Below are 20,486 nucleotides of genomic sequence, written 5' to 3'. Positions count from 1 at the left end.
GTTCTCTCCTGGCAAGTCCTCGGGCATCGTCCTTCTTAGGCTGTGCCTTGCTCTCTGCAGTAGTGAATGCTTTTTTTTTTTTTTCCCTTGGCAGACTTAATTAAAGTCAAAGGCAGAAAATAGAGCTCTCTGATACCAGTTCATCTCTAACTTTGGATGTAAGAATGTAATCTTAGAACCTCAGCAGCTGCCTTCCCCTTGACTAGAGGAGGGCGTTGACAGGAATTGACAGGACTGTTTTGGGACTCATGAAACTGGTTGCTGTTTAGGTCAGCTTGTGTTTATGTTTAGCCAAAATCTCTGCTCGTGATGTTGAATCACCTTTGCGTTGTCACCAGTAACCTAGAAAACCCACGAGTGTCCCTTTATGCATAGCCAGTGCCTCTTTGTGGGGGGGTCTCAGCTCCCCAGCTCCCCAGCCTTAAGTTCTGTCTGCAGACCTGGCCTGGCACCTGCAGGGAGCCTGCCCTTCACCACGTGGTATGAATGGTTAGCATCGCCTGCCCTGGGGCTGGACTGTGGGTCACAGCCTGTCCCCCGTTGGTCTGTGGTTTGGGGGTGCCTTGTTACAGTGTGGGAAAGACAGCCTTCCATTTCTCGCAGCGCATGTGGAGAGGCCAGGCCTGGGCTTGGTGTGCTGGGATTTCTGTCCCTAAAGGTGCTGAGGAACCTGCATGACACCCAGATTTATGTGCTCTGGTTAGATGGAGAAGTACAGTCAGCCCTTGAACACAGGGTCCCCCCACACCTAGATGTTTTCAGTGGTAGACATCACAGCAACGCTCCCTCCATGGTTGGGTGAATCTGTAGATGCAGGACTGCCCATAGGGAGGGCCGACTGTAAGTTAGTTACACAGGCTCTTTGACCAAGGAGGATTGGTGCCTTCAACCCCTGCGAGGTTCAAGGTCACCTCTAAGAACCCTCAGACCCAACCCCTGCTCCCCCGCGTCTGTGCCTCTTGCAGGGGCACTGGGCACAGAGAGGCAGAATGGGGTCCGCCCCCGTGTGCATGCACGCCCACAGGCGCATGCATCCCACGTGGTTCCTTCTTTCTCTCCTTCAGCACTTCCAGGCCATGGTGAAGGCGCTGGAGAAGGAGGCAGCCAGCGAGAAGCAGCAGCTGGTGGAGACGCACCTGGCGCGTGTGGAGGCCATGCTCAACGACCGCCGCCGGGTGGCGCTGGAGAACTACCTGGCGGCCCTGCAGTCCGACCCTCCGCGGGTGAGCACGCCCAGCCCTGAAGCCCAGGGTGGCCTGTGTGGGACCCGTGTGGGACCACTTCCGGCTTGGGGCTGCCGGCGGTGCAGACACAGCTTCCCCTGGAAAAGCAGAACCTCGGGGTGCTAGTTGGTAGTTCTCCAATTTTTGCATTTTTATAGTAGCCTTAGTTCCAAAGAATAAAAACATGCCTTCCATGGATGAAGACTTTTGAACCAATTCTATTTTAAATCAGACGATGAGGAAGTTTATATCACAGCTCTTTTCTGCCAGTGCTGTTTGACTTGATCCCTCAGCTCTGACTTGCCTTGCTCTGGGGGGACAGGGTGTTTGTCTGTATCCTCCTTAAGCAAGTGAGGTCTTTCCTGAGTGACACGGGGATAGCCTGGCTTGTATTTGCAGCATCAGATGCTGAACTCAGGAAACAGCATAGATTGGGCTAGAAGAGGAAGTCGGCTAGAGGTTCTGGGAAATACTGTCTGTAGAGGAGCCTCTGTAACTGTGGAACTTATTAGCTTTTGGTACCTTACTTAGAAAGGTAGCTTCTTACTACTTGGTAACTGAGAGCTTTTACAAGTACAGGTTTCATTCCTGTGCCTTGCTGAGGCTGACATTCTCAGTGAGTTCTCAAAGCTTCATTTTCCTGCCTGTTTTCAGTTCCGTAGTCTCTGGACGTGAAAAGCCCCGTTCTGTCTTGCAGCCCCATCGCATCCTGCAGGCCTTGCGGCGCTACGTCCGCGCTGAGAACAAAGACCGCCTCCACACGCTGCGTCACTACCAGCACGTGCTGGCCGTCGACCCCGAGAAGGCGGCCCAGATGAGGTCCCAGGTAGGGCGGACGGTGGCGAGACTGCTCTGGCCCGCGCAGCTTGTAATTAGTCCTCGGAGAATGACCTTTTATTTCGAGGGACAGTAGGTACAAGAGCTGGGTTTTGCTAAAGGTACTAATTTAAACATATGTTTCCCATACTTTTTAATATTAAGTATGTTCTATTTAAATTGTTTCTGGAAGTTTAGAAATGGATAGTTGTATTGACGAGATAAGTCAGTTTCTTTCAGTTTATTACTGGTTAAGGGTACCACCAGAATTAACATTTAAAATCTCTTTCTAGGCAAATATTGAGTTGTCCAGAAAGTTCATTTGGGTTTTTCCATAAGATGGTACGAAAACCTGAACGAATATTTTGGCCGACTCTATATCGAGCACATCTTAAAAACTGGACTCTCTTGTTCAGTTCCGTTGTTTAGATGCTGTTAGCTCCCTCCTCTTGTCCCCTCCTGTATCCCACCAGTCTCTGCACTTGTTTGTAGGTTGAAAGCAGGTTGTTTCTGGACGTGCCTTCTCATTCTGGTTTTGTCTTTATATGAACTTGAGTTTTACTCTTGTGTTCATAGAAATGAACTTGCCTACAAGACCACTAGCTTCCTTTAAAACAGTTCGCCTGTTAGTTTTCCTAGAGGGCTTTGAAATGATATAAGTGGTCTTACTCTACCACTTTCTGTATTCTAAATCTAGTGCTCTGCAGGCTATGGGGACTTGGCGTGCACAGGCTGGGGACCTGTCCCTCCCGCCTCCTGTTGCTTGTGTGGTGTGACTGTGGGGGAACTTCCCAGAGGCCCTGGGTGGTTCCCCTCCAGCCCCGTTCGCTGCTTGGTTCTGCTCCAGTATCTGACCGCACACTTGAATCCTTGTGTGCCCTTGAGCAGCTCACGGTTGTGTGGTGTTACTTATGTGAGCTGTAAAGATAGAGAAGAATTGTCCTTTAACGTACGAGCCCACCCTGGCCGCTGAGTGTTCAGCCAGTGAAAGAAATCAGGCTCCTAAAGAGTGGGAAGGATTTGGGGGCCTGGGGCCTCTGTTGGGCCTGGAGCTGAGGCTTTGTTTGAAGGTGGACGGTGTAGGAGAGAAGGAGGAAAGGCCAGCAGACTTCGGGCAGCTTCCAGGAAGCTCAGGTGGGGAAAGCTTGCATCCTGACAGAGGTTAGAATTTTTCAGGTCTACTTTTTTTTTTTTTTACTTTAATCACATTTCTTTCTTTCTTTTTTTCTTTTTAAAGAAAACTAGACTATTGGGTAGTATTTTACAGAGAAACACCGTGTTTCATGTGGTTAGAGTAGAAGGACAGATGAGACCTCGGTCAGTGTGGTCAATAAACCTTCAAGCCAGGAGGCAGGTGCCACACGAGTGAGGGCCCAGGGAGGCGAAGCATCTTCTTAGAGCATCTCTGTTGTGTGATGTTTACCGTCTGCTCAAAGCCCTTAATTCTGGGGCAGCTCAGCCCCCAGATTACACTAGCCTTTTGCCTGTTCCCTGTCATGTTATGTAAACTAGAAAACCCTGAACATGCTGAGCCTCTTAGATCATGTGCACTTTGGTTTGAGGCGTGGGTGATGGGCTGCCGCCCCCTCACTCTGCAGTTCCCGGGGTCCTCCGAAAAGCCTGATGCCCAGTGTCCCGGCCTGCGATCGGTCTTGTCCTCATGGAAACCATCCTCTGACTGCAACAGTGTCACCGCTGCTGAGACCAGACCCGGCAGCTGATGGTTCCCTTCCATTTGCATTTTTTCTCTAAGGCACTCAGCTCTGGTGCTTTCCCATCAGTTTACTTGATTGAAAGAATGGCAAGTGTAAAATTAAATTGCTTTCATCCTTGCTTTTAAAGGTCAGAGAGACATCAATCTACAATAAAAGCCTCTCTCCATTTAACTTTTCATTTTGACCCTTCACGTTAATGGCTTCAAGCCCACATAATTAATCCATTTGGCTCAGAGCGCCCTCTTGAGGAACAGCTTGGTGGCTGCAGGTGTAACTGGTGGGAATAGCCTTCTTGAGGACCTTGTGTAGTCTATGGCCACCTGCCTCACACTCACTGTGTCATGGGGACGGAGGTAGCCCAAATCTTATTTCCACCATAGTGAAGTAGCTCAGTCGTGTCCAACTCTTTACGACCCCAAGAACGGTAGCCTACCAGGCTCCTCCATCCATAAGATTTTCCAGGCAAGAGTACTGGAGTGGGCTGCCATTTCCAGCTCCAGGGGGATTTTCCTGACCCAGAGAGCGAACCTGTCTCTTGCTTGACAGGCGGATTCTTTACCACCTGAGCCACCAGGAAAGCCCCGTTTAGTTAAACAGGAATCACCTGTTCTCTCGCTCACAGTGATAATCATTTCAAGCAGCTGCTTCACTAAGCAAAATCCACGAATGGTCCCACCCCCCAAATCTACTTTTTAACCAGTGATTTCATTCTTTCGTTACTTCATCTAGTCTGGCCGGTGGTAAAAACTGACCAACTGGTTTCCTCTTTCACTCAGAAAAACCTTCCTGAGTGTCTGATTGTGCAAATCAGGGTTCTTTTTTTTTTTTTTTGACAATACAGTCGGGTAATGACATTTTTTAAAGTTTTTGAAAGTTTCCCTTAACTTGGAGCACTCTGTGGATGAATCCTTAAGTCACTGAGAGTCAGTACCACGCGTTCTTGCACCGCAGTGATCAGTGAATATGGGGGAGGGGGTCCTAGCGCCCCTCTGACCAGCTGCTTTGCTGGAGAGCAGAGGCCTCTGTAGAGCGTGTGGGTGTCCGGCAGGCCCGGCTGTTCCGGTGACACAGTCTCTCCCCCACCTCGTGCTCGCAGGTGATGACGCATCTCCATGTGATTGAAGAACGGCGGAACCAGAGTCTCTCTCTGCTCTACAAAGTCCCGTATGTGGCCCACGAGATCCAAGAGGAAATCGGTGGGTGCCAGCTCTGGGCGTCAAGGTCAGACCGTGCCAGATTAGAGAAAGGAGGCTGGGCGTTAGTGCGCACAGGCCCACGTGGTCAAGTCCTGGGCTGGCAGCCACAGAGCCCTGAGTTTCACTGACCTTGACTCTTGTTACCGGAAGAGAAATCTAGGGTGTGAAATTGCAAGGAACTGGGTGTGGGTCCTCTTACCCTCCCCTCTGTAATTGCTGGTATATTTCAAGGCACCTGTTTACACCATTCTCACTTCCTCTCCCTCTTCTGGTCTTTCCCTTCATTTATTCAACAAACGTTTGTCCTGTCTACTGTGTGTCACAGAGTGGGGCGTGCACCGGTAGACAGACCTCTGGGAGCTCACGTTGTAGGAGGCGAGAAGAGACAGGAAGATGAGTGTCTGTGGGGGGTGTGTCCTGTGCTGGAGGTGGAAGGGTGGGCCAGGGAGGTGCCTGGTGGTCAGGCTGCCTTGGGGCAGGGGTGGGTGGAGTGAGGGGGGGTGGTTGAGTGATGAGGAGGAGCCCTCCCTGCAGAGACCCCCAGCAGGAAAACATCAAGCACAGGCAGTGATGACTGCAGAGCCTGAAGTTGAGGGATTTTAGCGAAATCAAGGAGTTTGGACTTTATTCTGGGATAACAGAAAGCCGCTCAAGGGTTTTAAACTAGCGAGTGACTCTATCTGGATTATGCTTTTTTAAAAAAATGTGAATTTTTAAAACATTACTAGGTTGCTGTGTCAAGGGTTGATGAAAATTGGAAGTCACCAGAAAGCAGTTGTAAGAATCCAGGGCAGACGGGCTGGCTGAGTACCCTGAGACAGGAACGGAGGAGCTGGAGGGGTGGGTGGTCGTGAGGGTGCCTTTCAGAGGAAGGGTGAACAGGATGTGCTGATAGGGTGGGTGGGGCAGGGGGTGAGGGGAAGAAAAGCACCGGATATGCCCTGATTCTCGTGAGCAGCTGAGTGAGTGGTGGGGCCAAATAGTGCCGAGGTACAGCGTGGTCTGCACTTGTTAAAATGGAAACTGCCGTCGGACAGTAAGTGGTCGGCTATCAGGTGGATGAGCCAGAGCTCGGGGCTGTAGGTGCAAGACACAGCTGTGGGGTTTGTGATCCATGGATGGTATTTACCACTGTGTCATTGGAGGAAACCACTTCATCCGAGTGAGTTGCTAGAGGAGAGAGGGGTGCTCAGGAAGGAGCCCGGGGGTTCCCAGTGCTGGGGTTCTGCAGTCGACAGAGTCAGAGGTGCACCCTCAGGTGAAAGGAACAGGCTGTGGCCTGAATTGTGAACTGGTGAGACTCCCCTTTAAGCAGAGCTCGCATCCGACCAGATTAGTCCTGTTCAGGCTGTCCCGTGCCAGGAAACAATATCCTTCTGAAAACATGGCTTCTGGGCGTCTGTCTTTGTCAGATGAACTGCTTCAAGAACAGCGAGCCGACATGGACCAGTTCAGCTCCTCCTTCTCAGAAACCCCCGTGGACGTGCGGGTGAGCTCTGAGGAGAGTGACGAGGTCCCGCCGTTCCACCCCCTCCACCCCTTCCCGTCCCTGCCTGAGAACGAAGGTGCGTGTACAGAACAGGCCGGCCCGGCAGTGGGGCCAAGGGCAGGGAGGGACACGGTTAGAAAATGGGAATCAGACGGAGGGAGTGGTGGGAGTGTGGGGGGGCTGTGTTCCCTATACGGCTTGGGCAGGCCAGGGGATGGGGTCCACCAAGCATCTTCCAACTGGGGTGCCTTCAGAACCTTGGAAGTTTGTCCAGGTCCACCAGCTGCCTCCAGTGTTTGAGGCCTAAACGTGGAGGCCCCTTTGCAACTTAAGTAGCACTTTGGTGTCCTAGGCTGTCCTTGCCTTTTCCTCACGGTCTTGGGAAGTAGGCGATGGGAGGCTCCCTGCTGCTTCCCAGGTCTGCAGTGGGCTCTCAGAGCCGTGCGTCTGTACCAGAAATAAACAGGCTGCCAATCCCAGGCCCTGAGGCCAGGGTGTGCAGTCAGCTTCCATTTATTTGTCTGCTGCTGTCACGGCTGATGACGGTGATGATAAAAACAGTAGCCACTGCTGCCAGGACCTCCGCACACTCCAGCCTCTGTATGTGGACGCTCTCCTGTATATTATCTTCCCCAAAATAACGCTCTCAGGAAGGGACTGGAAGTGTTCCTGTTGGGGGATCCAAGGTTTAAAGAGGGTCAGTGTCTGCGTAGGGTCCCATAGCTCATAGGTGGGGAGGAAGGACTGGAGCCTGAGTTGACGCAGTCCTGAGTCCTGGGCCCAGATCCAGTGATGCCACCATGGAGGCCCGAGAAAGAAGGCATCCATTTCGGCCTCCAGACCCCAACACAAGTGTCTTCTAAACCAACTGTCTCAGAGGTGCCGACTCAGAACAGCTGAGCCTCTGATAGTACAAGAGAATCCGAGGAAGGAGCTGGACAAAGAGGGGCCACCTCACTCCCGAGCCGTGCCCTCACAGACCCCCCACCCATGGGGCTGCCAGGGTCCCTGCTTCATAGCTTGTTACTGGCGGGGGCATCTTAGACATTTGTGAACTAGGACCTTGTCTCCTTGGAAAACCACGACCAGGACTAACTTGTGTTTCTGTTACTTTCTCAGAAAGATAACTTGGGGCTAAGCTAAATGATGTAGAAATCTCACAGGAGCCCCCCTGCCCGCCCCCCCCGAAAGACCCAAGACCACCTGCCTTCTTTCCCTCCCCTCCAGTCTTTTGCTGTAGCTCTTACGATGCTGTTTGCTTATGGGGAAGCGCAGGCCCCTTTTGTAAGGAAGCATGCTTTTTGTTTATGTTACAGAGAAGGTCTAAGGTAGGAATTTTGGAAGAAGGCATTTTTTTTTTCCTTAATCTCCTCTTGTGCTGTTTTGTTTTTGTTGCTTTCCTTTCTGCTAGACTCTCAGCCGGAGTTGTACCACCCAATGAAGAAAGGTTGGTTTGTCATAGATGTTCCCTCTAAGGCCTTCATCCCCTGCATTTGCCCAGAAGTTTCATGCTCTGCTTCATCCCATCACTAACTTCTTCCACCTCATCCCTTCAGATGTGGCTGTGAGGGGAGCCGGCGCAGCCAGACCTCCGGCACCTGAATACCAAGCAACCAAAGTAGATTCTTCATAAACCCTTTTAATCTGGGTGGACTTTAAAAGTATATCCAGTTTAAACGGGTTAGTTGCCAATTGCTGGCAGAAGTTAAAAACACACTTGTGGTCAGGTGGAGAGTCATTTTATTTTACCGCTCTTTTCTGCCGCTCCCACTTGCATCTTTTGCCTTTCTTCTTAGCTGTCCCTTGCTTTTTGTCCATGCCCAGGTGTCTGTTTCCAGCTGTCTCATGTCCCCTGAGATGTAGCATCCCTTAGGACATAGTAGAAGCTGATGGATGAAACAGGTTGAGACAAGTGAACTTCTGATGTAATAAGTGTCCAGTTTTCAGACAGAGATAACTGCATGTGGGCACAGGCTGCATGCTTGCAACCTTGATCTCGTGTAACCCACTGCACACACTGGAGGTAGGGGTCTTAACTTTCTTTTCTAGATTAGGCAGTTGAAGAAGCCTCAACTTCCATGAGTTAAGTCATGAGCTTAAGAAGTAGAGGAGCCAGAATTTGAACCTGGCTTCCTCAAGTCTTCTGAGTCCATGGTGCTTCTATTTCATGGAATGCAGTGTGGCTGCAGCATTTCCGGGTGGGTGGGTGGCCCAGCCTCCAGAGTCTCTGTCAACAAGGACACACAGACTGCTGTGTGCTGTGCCCTGGCGGAAGGACTGGAGGTGGTGTGTGTGTTGTTTTTCAGAAAACAAGGGTGTGTGAGCTTGGTTTTATTCCCTTGGATGTTCCTCTCCGTCACTGGAGGACATTCTTCTGAGCTGCGCATGTATTTAGATGAAGACGAATTTTCTAAAAGTCTAACTGGCTTTCACCTTTATGCTTCAGCTGTTATTCACTGGAATAGTTTAAACGCTAACTTTTGGTCTCTTAACATCGCCTGATTATTCATTCTATATGACCAAAGTGGTTTTGGTCGGCATTTAAGAAACACAAGGGTTGTACCACCAAAGATGTGTTAAGACAGTAGGGCTTTAAGTCCATTGGTTCGGTGCCACGTTTTTCAAATAGGATCCTGCCCTTAGGACCTTTGAAATTCTGATGAGAGAGAGAGGGATGGGAGGAGCAGTTCAAATTGATCGGGCTTGGTCATGAGCATCAGTGCACTGAAATACAGCCTTACTATTTCATTGACGTTCTGAGGCTACAGAAGCCAGCCCTGCTTTAACTCGCCCTTGAATCAAGTTGAGACTCTTTTAAAATGAAAGCTTTGGGGGGAAATTTGCCTGGTTTCTGGCTGCATTCTAATGAGTGAAATGTCATCTAGCCGGGGGTTCAAAAGCTGCAGTGTAGTGACTGGAGGCTCTGGGTCCAGCCCAAGTCTGGCTGTGAGCTGGAGAGCTTTCTGTGGCTGGGCCGCTGGCAGCCCATGGACAGCAGAGCTTTGTAGATACCCATATCGGCATCTGACTCACCTGCCATGGTCGCCTTAGAATGCCAAGTGTGTTGCCAGGTTGATCTATTTGTAAAAAGCTCAGGTCACAGGCATCTATATAGCACTGTGTTTGTTATTATTAACCAGACACTCAAAAGAGAGCTAGAAGTCACATGCTTTAGAGCTAAAACTAGAGGATTGCACCTCACTCTTCCTCTCGCTGTCGTTCGGAGTGCCACGCGCAGGTGACGCTGGCTCAGGCGATGTCTGACCTTGACAAGAGGACAGTTGACGTTCCTGCTCTGTTTATGGAGAGGTGCCGTCCAGCCTGGTGTTAGAATTCTCCCTGTGTAGGGAATGCCTCCTTCCTGTTCAGGGTGTGATGGTCTGATCCAGGCCCAGGAGGGTTACAGCGTAGTGAGAGACAGAACAAGACCAGTCATCACACACGGTGACTTTTAAGTACCATGACCTGGGAATGTCTCCCCAAAAGATCTGCAGCTTGAAGGACAGATGGGCAGGTACGAGGGGAGGGAGGGTGTTTCAGCAGAAGGATGGTGCTCGAGGTGGGTGTGCAGGGGTGACAGTTCTTCCATTTGGAGCCCCGATGGCAAAGGAGCAAGGGGGGTAGTAGGTGCTTGATGGTATCACAGAGGGGTCAAGGGTTTTTTGATGCTGGAAGGCCTTTGGACCCAGTTTCTATTTGTAGTTCAAAGCGCGTTCTCTCCTGAAAGCTTACACAGTGAGCACCACATCCTCTTCCTGTCACATGACACCCATCGGTCCTGTGTCCCTCATCCCTGTGGAGCATAGCGCATCCTCCAGGCTGGGAGCAAGTAGCACATCGAGAGCCGGGGGTGGGGGCATGCGCTGGGGGCTCCCTGACCCTCAGGAGGGAGTCTGCCGCTTCCGTGCGGCGGACGTGACGTCAGCCCACCTTGGGAGACAGCTGCGCTCTCTGCACACAGGATCCGCACTGGGAGAGCAGGACGGAGGACTGATCGGGGCCGAGGAGAAAGGGATCAACAGCAAGAAGAAAGTGGATGAAAACATGGTGAGCCTCTTCTCCCTGCTCCGTGTCCGAGTTAACTCTGAGAACGACCAGATGCTCCCCTGTGGACCTCCACGCGTCCGAGCCCATAGAGAAGCACAGGGCGGACTCCCACTGCCCCCGCAGTTGTGCTCTGTTCTTCAGCATCTGAGTATGAGACGGAGCAATTCTTTCAGCAGTAGCTCATCTCTTGCTCTACAGTGGAAAATAATATTTGCAACTAAGGGTATGAACAAATGTGAGAGGCTGTTTCTTAAAAGACCAACTGCTATACAGTAATTTTGCACCCACACCTGCTCCTTTGTTAAGGGGTTTGGTGAGTGGACCTAGGTGAACATGGCAGAACTGATGGGTTACTGGGTGTCCATCCAGTGTGTGTTTCCCTCCATCAAATGGTATGTGGAGCAGCAAAGAAGTAGTTATCTATATGCTAAACTCCCCCTCCTGCTCAGCTGGTGACATTTTCCCACCGTTTCAGGTCATTGATGAGACCCTAGACGTGAAGGAGATGATTTTCAATGCTGAGAGAGTCGGAGGCCTCGAGGAAGAACCGGTATGTGTTTTGCTCCAAAACCTGATGGCAGGTCTCAGGTCAGCCTTGGCTGTTTCCTCTCCCGCCCTCTCAGTACAGGGGAAGACGGAGCAGCGCCTGATATTTTGTTACCAAGGTCCCTCGTCCCCCATTTTCCTGTACTTTCAGATAAGAAAGATTAGCATCCCCATGAAGGGAAAGGAAGGGCTTCCCTGATAGCTCAGTTGGTAAAGAAGTCACCTGCAATGCAGGAGACCCCAGTTTGATTCCTAGGTTAGGAAGATCTGCTGGAGAAGGGATAGGCTACCCACTCCAGTATTCTTGGGCTTCTCTTGTTGCTCAGATGGTAAAGAATCAGCCTGCAAAGCAGGAGACCTGGGTTTGTCCCTGGAGGGAAAGGATGGGGGCCCTCCCCACCTGGATGGTTACTTGGGCAGCAGGGTCCTGGCGGCCCTGTGGGCTTGTCGTCTCTCACACCCTGTGGCCTGTCTGTTGTGTTGCTGCAGGAGTCTGTAGGGCCACTGCGGGAGGACTTCAGCTTGAGCAGCAGCGCCCTCATCGGCCTGCTGGTCATCGCGGTGGCCATCGCCACCATCATCGTCATCAGCCTCGTGATGCTGAGGAGGAGGCAGTACGGCAGCATCAGCCACGGCATCGTGGAGGTGAGCCATCGGCGAGCTGGACAGGACCCGAGCATCAGCTTGATCACTGTTATTGCTCCCGTCTTGGCAGTCAGACCCCGCTGAATTAAGCTGATCCAGACACAAGGGCTGTCACCAACATTTAACATTAATTTGGGCTTTGACTGTGAACGTGAGGAAGTCGTAAGAGCATTTTATGCTGAGAAAATGGTTTTCTCAAATTGTTTCCTTAGTGTTTGCCTTTTTTTTCCAGGTGTATTAGATGTTTGAGAATGAAGGACTGCTAATACTGGTTTTTTAAACTTTTTTCATATCTATTTATTATTAGTTTGCTTCTTTTGACTTGTTTTCTATGGAGCAAACCAGGTAGGTATAGGACAGATCAGGTAACAGTGGCTGTGTGAGTGAACCGAGTCTTAAAAATATGAAAGAGGAATAACACTCTTATTTTTCAATAGGGGGAAAAAAGCAGCAGGAAATTCAGAAAGAGCCAGACCAGATTGTTTTCTGACCCATCTTTTGCTCATTTGTATTCAGAACTGTTTACTTAGCACTAGTTTTTAGTGGGTGCTGGGAAGGCCCACGGTGTCTTGATTCCAGAAAATGAATATGGTAAGGAATAGACTGCGCTTGGGAAAATTAGTCCAAATGCACTTAGTTATCTGGTTTCACCTCCTGCTGGACACTGATCAGGTGGTAGGATTCCAGAGCTGGAGGAGACCTGAGGTCATCTGGTCTTGCTGCTGGTGTAGCTCGCCCTCGCCCAGGCCGCCCCTTGTAGACACAGCAGAGCAGAGACTTGCTGTAGATTCAGCTCACCGTTCCCTCCAACGTGGACTCTAGGTTTCAGGAGGCTGGCCTCTCTGACCCTCTTTTCTTTTATTATTGGGTTTGTTTTTTTTTATAAAAAGTTTTAAAGGTACAAAATGTTCCAGGACAATACTTTATCCTACCTAGAGGTGTAAGCAGCTGCTCCGGCAGGAAATGCGGATGTCTGCACAGGAATGGAAGTCAGGGTCATCACTGCCTCGGACACAAGGAACAGCTTACTATTTGCCAGATTCCTTAATTCCACCTGTGGCCAGGGGTCCTTTCGCCATGACCTTCCCTTTTAGCTCTTCAAGTGTCTTCTGCTCCTCCTCCTGTTTTTGCTGGAATGCCTTACCTTCCTCGTCCATCTCCTTGGCTGGCTTCTTGGGCCACTTTAGGGGCTTCTTGCCACCTTTGCAGCCCAATGCGGTGCCTCCTGCCCCTTCCCAGACCCTGCCACTGGAAGCGGAGCTCTCCATCCCAGCTCCTGTGCCTGTACCTCCCACCTTGTCCTTTTTTATTTCTTTGGCTTCGTTGGGTCTTAGTTGCAGCACCTGGCCTTCACTGCAGTGTGCGGGATCTGTCTTTGCGACACGAGAGCTCTTGTTGGGTCACGAGGGCTCAGTAGTTGCTTCGTGTGGGTGTCATTGCTCTGCGGCATGTGGGATCTTAATTCCCCAACCAAGGATCAAACCTGTATCCCCCGCATTGCAAGGCAGATTCTTAACCACTGGACCACCAGGGAAGCCCCCTGACCCTCTTTTCTTTCTTCTCCTCCTGGGTCCTCACCGCCTGCTCGTGTCTGGTCCATCCCCGTGATCCCCGGGGATCACACAATTCATGTCTTCTGACGCCCTGGCATGTTCTCCTACGTTCACACAGTGACCGCTATCTTTGTTCCTCCAGGTCGACCCGATGCTCACCCCAGAAGAGCGTCACCTGAGCAAGATGCAGAACCATGGCTACGAAAACCCAACGTACAAATACCTGGAGCAGATGCAGATTTAAGCAGGGGAAGTGCAGCGCCAGTGGAGGGAGGTTGGGCGGGCAGCAGACGTCCAGAGGTCTGGATGGACTCTGGACCGACAGTGACTTCCAGAGGAGTTCCTCGACACTCAGATCTCCTGGAGCATTAAGACTATAAAGTACTACTGTAGAGTCACAATTTCCATTCTTTTAAATGGGCGAAAAAATGTTAATATAACAATATATGATATATAAACCTTAAATGAACAAATGATCTATTGCAGATATTTGACTGATGTAGTTTTCTTTTTTTAAATTAATCAGGAATCTCACTTCTGTTGTATCGTCTCACACATGCTCTCTATTGAAATGGAAAATGTTGATTGTCAATGATAGACTGAACATGCTACATGCAGGCCGTTTGTTCCAGCTGCACTGTGTAAACCAACTCTTTAAGGCTCACTGTCCTGGTTTTTATTTAAAAAAAAAGAAGAAGAGGCAGTATTCCATTTAAATGGGCTTTCAGAAGGTTGCTGAGAAGCCGAATCAGGAGCCATAATTATTGGTCCTTAAAGTACATCACCATCCCCTCTCAAAATTCCTTTGAAGGACCCTTTCTCGGAGGTCTGGTGCTCCCACCGCTGGGTACCAGGGTGTCTTCACACAAGTCCTGTCACCAGAGAGGCGCTCAGAGCAAGCATTTGCGCTTCAGCATCTCTCCGCAAGCCTGTGTGTGCAGAGCAGGCCCACTGCTGCGCTCCTTCTCAATCCAGTTCTTCCACAGACATTAGCCTGTTGTTGGTACCCGACATCCTTCGTATGTCTGCTGTTGACTCACCGTAGCTTCTGACCACGCACGTCCTTCCCAAGTGATGTCTAGATGTGCTGTTTTCCTCTCTGGGTAATTCCCGGCCCCCCACCCCCGCCAAGGCACTGGTCCGCATCATCCACTGGGAGGAGACGGCAGAAGAGACGGCCAGCGGCCCAGGGAGGACCGGGGAGGTTTGCTTTTCTGTGGAAGGTGGAGGTTCCAAGCTGTACACGAAATGACCTGTAGACCCCATGGAAGCTCCAAAAGTTTCGTTTCGTTCACATGAGTCTCTGTGATGCTTGTGTAGTTGATGTTGCTGCTCACAGCTGCTTCTTTTCCTTTTTTTTTTTTTTTTGATTCAGAAGGTTCTGGTAACCTGTGGTGTATCTTTTTTTTCTATTTCCCTGTGATGTTTTTTTTCTTCTTCCTCCCCTTTACCCATCCATGTCTCTTCCCACTATGCACAGATAAACTTCACCTACAAACTCCTTAATCTGATCTGTGGAGAATGTACAGAGTTTAAACACATCAATAAATACTTTAACTTCCACCAGGACTCCGTGTGTCATTGGTCTGGCATTACTCGTGGTGACGGCTTCAACCCTCCACCCCGGAGAGTGGGTGGCTTCCTTTTCTGGAGGGTCACTGACCACTCGGCGGAGGCAGGAATTGGTCCAGCGGGCTGGACTCCTGGGCTTGAATTGCATTTTTCACCTAAAAAATTAAAAAAGAGGAAGAGTTCCTTCAACCTCAAAGCTTGTGACTTTTTTGATCTCAGAGAAGTAATCTTTCATTATTTCTGTAATGATTTCTTCCACTGTATTTTATGTTTTTTAAAACTATAACTAGTTAAACCTCCTCTGATTGCTTCTTTTTCTTTATAGTCTGTAATCTGGGTGATTCCTTTGCCTATTGTTACCTTTCTAGTGAGTTTTGTAATTATGTTTTTAAATTCCATGAGAGCTGCTTGCTTTATTGCTCTCTACGTCTCCCTCCCTCCCTTGCTGCACTGCATGTGGGATGTTTGATCCCTGGTGGCATGTGGGATCTTAGTCTCCCTGTCAGGGATCAAACCTGTGCCCTCTGCAGTGTCTCAACCCCTGGACTGCCTGGGAATGCCCTGCTGGCTTTATCTTAATATTTCTTATAACATTTCTTCTTTTTATGAGGACAAATCCATCTGAGTTTGTGCAGTAGGATTTTTAATGTATTCTTCCTTCTCTCACTTGCCTGTTTCCTTTATTATTATTATTTTTGTTTTTTTCTTAATTTTTACAACATCGTGTCGGTTTTGGCCATACTACAGTGCGAATCAGCTGGTAATTATACACATGCCCCCTCCCTCATGAGCCTTCCTCCCTTTCTCCCATCCCACCCCTCTAGATCATCGCAGAGCAGCAGGCTGGGTTCCTGTGTTATGTAGCAACTTCCCACCACCTGTCTTGTTTTACACAGGATAGTGTACTTTGATGGTACTTTCTTCATTCGTCCCACTGACTCACTTCCCCACTGTGTCCACAAGTCCATCCTCTACACCTGTATCTCCATTTCTTCCCTGCAAAAGGTTATTAATACCATTTATCTAGATTCCATACATATGCGTTAACATACTGTATTTATCCGACTGACTTCGCCCTGTAACAGGCTCGAGACTCATCCACCTCACTAGAACTAAGACTCAAATTTGTTCTGTTTTTTACGTCTGAGTAATACTCCATTGTACATATGTACCCCAACCTCTTTATCAATTCATCAGTGGACATCTAGGTTGCTTTCTTGTCCTGGCTATTGTAAATAGTGCTGCAATGAGTGTTGGGATATGTGTCTTTTAAAATTGTGGTTTTCTCAGGGTGTGTGCCCAGTAGTGGGGTTTCTGGGTCATATGGTAGATTTATTCCCAGTGTTTTAAGGGATCTCATACTCTTCTCTATATACCTATTTCCTTTTTGAGCTCTTGACTTCCTTTGAAAATGAAAGTGTTAGTTGCTCAGTCACTTCCAACTCTTTGTGGCTCCATGGACCAGAGCCCACCAGACCATGGAATTCTCCAGGCAAGAATACTGGAGTGGGTTGCCATTCCCTTCTTCAGGGGATCTTCCTGACCCTGGCATGGAACCCAGGTCTCCTGTATTGCAGGTGGATTCTTTACCATCTGAATTCCTATAAATGTGTAGTGATCATTCATTTGATCAAATGTAAGAATAAACTACATGATTAGCTAAAAGAAGTAAATCAGAAAATGAATGAAGGGTTTGGTGCAGTAAAATACAATTGTTTATTAACATGAGACTTTTCTTCTTGATCCTGGCAACGGTGAGTAGAGCTTGGGGCTGAATTTCTAAGAAAGGTTTGCAGCCTTCATTTCTGAGTTTCTTAAATAACCTGCCACTAGCAGGCACTGTTTTCTCATTGAAGGAGGTTTGTTTACTCAACACCTGCTTTCAGTGTATTGTGCCTGGGGGTGATTTTCACTGTGATGGGAGTCTTTCAAACTTCCGCCTGCTCGTGAGTAAATTCAGGGGCTGATCTCAGCAGTCCTCACCCTAGGAGAGTGTGATGCAGCTTTACTTACATGGTGCTGTCAAGATCCCACTGCATGTCCGTGTGTGTATCCATGTACATGTGTGCACATACATGGGGTATGCATTTTCTTTAGATACTGGAATAGGGGGTGTGTGTTTTATGAGCCTCTGGCCAGGAAATGCCTTGGGACAAACCAGTTGAGCAGGCTGGTTCTTTGTTGCCATCAGCAGGTCCCCATGTGCCTCTCCCTCCTGCATCGACCTCATAACTGCTGCCAGGAAGTTGGGGAAATAGAAACTTCATTTCTTTGAAGCCAGTGTCTCTGAATTCCAAAGGGTGTCTTCACTTGGCCATCTGCAATACAAGCTAGGATGTGTAGGTCTGCATTCATTAGGATTCCCTCCCAAATCTAACAGACCTGCTTCGCTTGGGTCAGCGCCTGCCATCTGCCGGCTGCTTTGAATGCGTTGCCTCATTTTATTGTCTGGACTTCACAGGGGGCTATTGTCTTACACACAGAGGTGAGGAATGACACCTCCTGCCCAGGGGATGTCGGTCCTGGGAAACTGGGGGCCGGAGTCACCCCACACGAGGCACCAGTCAGCCAGGGCTCGTCCAGCTCGCCAGCTCTTAGCACCAGTGTCCATCACCCATGCCCCTATTGACTGGGTCTCAGAGACGCGGGGTGGGGGGCGCTGGTGAAACAGCAGTGGGTTCTGTTACCCCGAGGGGGTCCGTGCAGAGGGAGCTGAAGGTGGATCTGAATGTCCTGGCAACGAGGCTCCTGTGTCCTCCTCACCCTGGAATGATGGAGAACTCTAGATGTGTAGAAGCTCTGTGGAGATTTAAGTTTTTTAATTTTGAAAGGAAATGTGGACTTCCCTGGTGGTCCAGTGCTCCCAATGCTGGGGTCTGGGTTCAATCCCAGGTCAGGGAACCAGATCCCACCTGCTGCGAATAAGCCCTGGTGCAGCCAAATAAGTAAGTAAATTAAAAAAAAAAAAAAAAAAGGAAGCGTAGGCAAGGCAGCAAGCCTCACCTAAGCCAGCTCCACTCTGCTCCCTGGCAGCACCTTCCCCCACGCCGTCCTGGGAGAAACTCGCTCCACTCCCGGTTTCTGCAGGTGACTCAGCCTTGCCTCTGGGGAGCAGCCCCGCCCCCTCCTGGAAGGCCTCCGGCGCCCGCAGCACCTGCGGACTTTGGCGTGAGGTCCTCCTACCTCCCGCGACTGCTCACAGTGACAATCGGAACCTGGCAGTCAGGTCTGAGCCAGCCCAGGTGTCCCACTAACCTCTGGTTTCAGTTGCTGTGACGCTGATTGCTCTGATTTAAGAGAGAGGTTGGGGCGTGATGAGTTACTCATATTTGGGGAGGCCCCAGGGTCCCCTCCAAAGGAACATATGGCCTTACATGACTGTTAGAAATGGACACTTGAGAGTAGAGAGAAGGAACCAGAAAGCCCCGTGGCTTCCCCGTCCCACCCTCATTTCACAGCTGACACATGGCCATCAGTTCACATGCTCCTGCACAGAGCCAAAGTCTGTGGGGTATGCAGTAATTTTCTGGGACAAACGGTGAAGTGGTCCTTGTAAAACAAGGCCAGCTGGCACTGTGCCCTCTTAGCTGCAGTGAACAAGGGGAAATGGTGTCTCTCCTGCCCTCTGTGGGCACTGGGTCCAGCAGGCCTTTACAAACACAGCTGTGCCTTCTTGAGGGGCGTGGTCCAGGTATCCAGAGGAGGGGACAGGACTTGACCAAACAGAAAACATTTTTCTAGAATTCTTGAAATGGATGGAGCAAGGCTTCTTGATCAATCTCCAGAAGGTCTCGGCCCATCTAACCCAGGTCTGCTAAACTGAAGGCAGTGGCTCTTTCTTTACAGCAGCAATCTCCATCAATAAAACCTTTTTGTAATGGTATTTCTATTTTTACTTTTTTGAGGAATGTCCATATAGTATTCCATAGTGGTTGCACCACCACTATTTACATTCCCACCAACAGTACACAAAGGTTTCTTGTTCTTGAAAATCCTTACCAGCACTCCAAAACCTTTTAAATATGTGTCTTAGATAGTCATTTAAAAAGTATATATATGCACTTATAAATGGAAATTTGGGAAGCATAAAAAAGATGAAATTTCCCCCCCAAATTTTATTTACTAAAGGAACAAAGCCTTTCAGGTCTAGTGAAATGTTACTCGTTGCAGTGGAAGCAAAGTGATTGTTTTCATTCTTCCTCTAACTAAAGTCCATAGATGATTCACATTTCTTTAGTTTTTACCCAGTGTCCTTTCTCTGTCCCAGGATATCACATTTTTAGGTGTGTCTTGTTAGGGAAGTCAAAATGGAGGAAGTCTTGTTCAGGCTTCAGAAGCAGAGCAGGCCTCTGATTTTGCTTCTGACTCTGCTCAGATTCTGTACCCGCTCACCTGCAAGCACAGCGATCAGGCAGCACTTTAGATAAGAAAGGGAGTGGGTCTTGGAATTCTTGAGCCCCTGGAGGTCTCGCCAATCCCCTGAGGTCTAAGAATTCTTGTGATTCACAAAAATTGTGAAACAGCTTTGTAAAGCTGCGTTTTTTTTATGCCATCTGATGATGATATCAGTTTTCGGCCTGGGATTATAGGCAGGAGCCCCCAAAACTGCAATTTGAAGTCTCGCCGAAAGATGGATGCACTGCCTGGGGGGCTTTACCAAATGGGACTCCAGATTGCTGTTACCAAGGGACCTACGAGTGCTGCTTAATTCTGGATTTTGGTCAGCCCAATTTGGTGATGTGTGTGCTGTTACTTTTGTCTATTGTTTTCTTTTCTTTTAATGACTAGGGATCTTTCCTACCCAGGGATCCAACCCGGGTCTCCCACATTGTAGACAGACGTTTTACTGCCTGAGCCAACAGGGAAGTCCATTGAAATTAGGTCAAATAATCTTCCATAAAAAATTCTTTATATGTGCAACAAGTGGTTTGATTTATTAAAGAATCCTTCGAACCTAAAACAAAAGTAAAACTTTTGCGAAAACATGTCTCTTTAAGCTCCTTTTGACTATAGAGATTTTCTCACACTTTCCTCTTTTTTGATGGCTTTGAGGAGTACAGGTCAGGCATACTGTGGGATGCTCTTCTATCAGGATTGGTTGCACTTTTTTTTTATCATGATAAGACCCTACGGTTGTGCGTTACTGGGGAGGAAGACCACAGCCAAATGCCATGCTCATCACAGCATGTCAACGGTATGAGCTGTCTGCATGATTTCCACTATCTTGGCCTTAATAACGCACGTAGGTGCGTTTGTCAATTTCTCCACTGTGGAGTCTCTCTCCTCTCCCCTCCCTGGAAGGACATAAGAAGTGGGGAGTTATGCTGTGCCACACCTTATTTTCAAATCATGTCCTAACACTTTGCAACAGAGCAATTAGAAAGTCTAGTTCTAAAGTCTGCTTGTTTCATTATTATATCTCATGGCTATCAAAGCAGAAAGAGTTCTTGAGTGTGGTGATGGTTTCAGGGTTGTGTAAGCCTGACATGTATCAGACTTATCAGAGTGTACATTTCTAATATGTTCAGTTTATTGTATGTCAATTATACCTCAATAAAGCTTTTTTTTTTTTTTTTTTAAGCTGGAAGGGAGACCTTGCAAAAACAGGCTGGGATGGGAGAAATCATCTTTGGCCATGCCTGTTAGCAGCACAATACTTAATTTCCAATCCTATCTACCAATCG

At 49.0% G+C, this 20,486-nt stretch overlaps 1 protein-coding gene across 4 annotated transcripts in view; it reads left to right on the top strand.

Moving 5' to 3' along the window:
• The window catches only part of APLP2 (amyloid beta precursor like protein 2), a 61,156-nt gene extending 46,363 nt beyond the window's left edge, over positions 1–14,793 (top strand). For 2 of the 4 annotated variants that reach the window (XM_043873050.1, XM_043873069.1), the window contains 9 exons: positions 1,065–1,223; positions 1,921–2,049; positions 4,851–4,950; positions 6,363–6,515; positions 7,851–7,886; positions 10,401–10,486; positions 10,962–11,036; positions 11,522–11,677; positions 13,373–14,793. In XM_043873050.1, coding sequence (XP_043728985.1) covers positions 1,065–1,223; positions 1,921–2,049; positions 4,851–4,950; positions 6,363–6,515; positions 7,851–7,886; positions 10,401–10,486; positions 10,962–11,036; positions 11,522–11,677; positions 13,373–13,474 — 996 coding nt within the window. In that variant the 3' untranslated portion in view covers positions 13,475–14,793. The remainder of the gene's footprint in view (positions 1–1,064; positions 1,224–1,920; positions 2,050–4,850; positions 4,951–6,362; positions 6,516–7,850; positions 7,887–10,400; positions 10,487–10,961; positions 11,037–11,521; positions 11,678–13,372) is intronic. The other 2 variants (XM_043873060.1, XM_043873078.1) reach the window with 1 other exon arrangement.
• Positions 14,794–20,486: the final 5,693 nt, after the last annotated feature.

Source organism: Cervus elaphus, chromosome 2 (assembly GCF_910594005.1).
Source record: "Cervus elaphus chromosome 2, mCerEla1.1, whole genome shotgun sequence".
In the NCBI taxonomy this organism is placed as follows: domain Eukaryota; kingdom Metazoa; phylum Chordata; class Mammalia; order Artiodactyla; family Cervidae; genus Cervus; species Cervus elaphus.
This window is presented reverse-complemented; position numbering and strand designations above follow the sequence as displayed.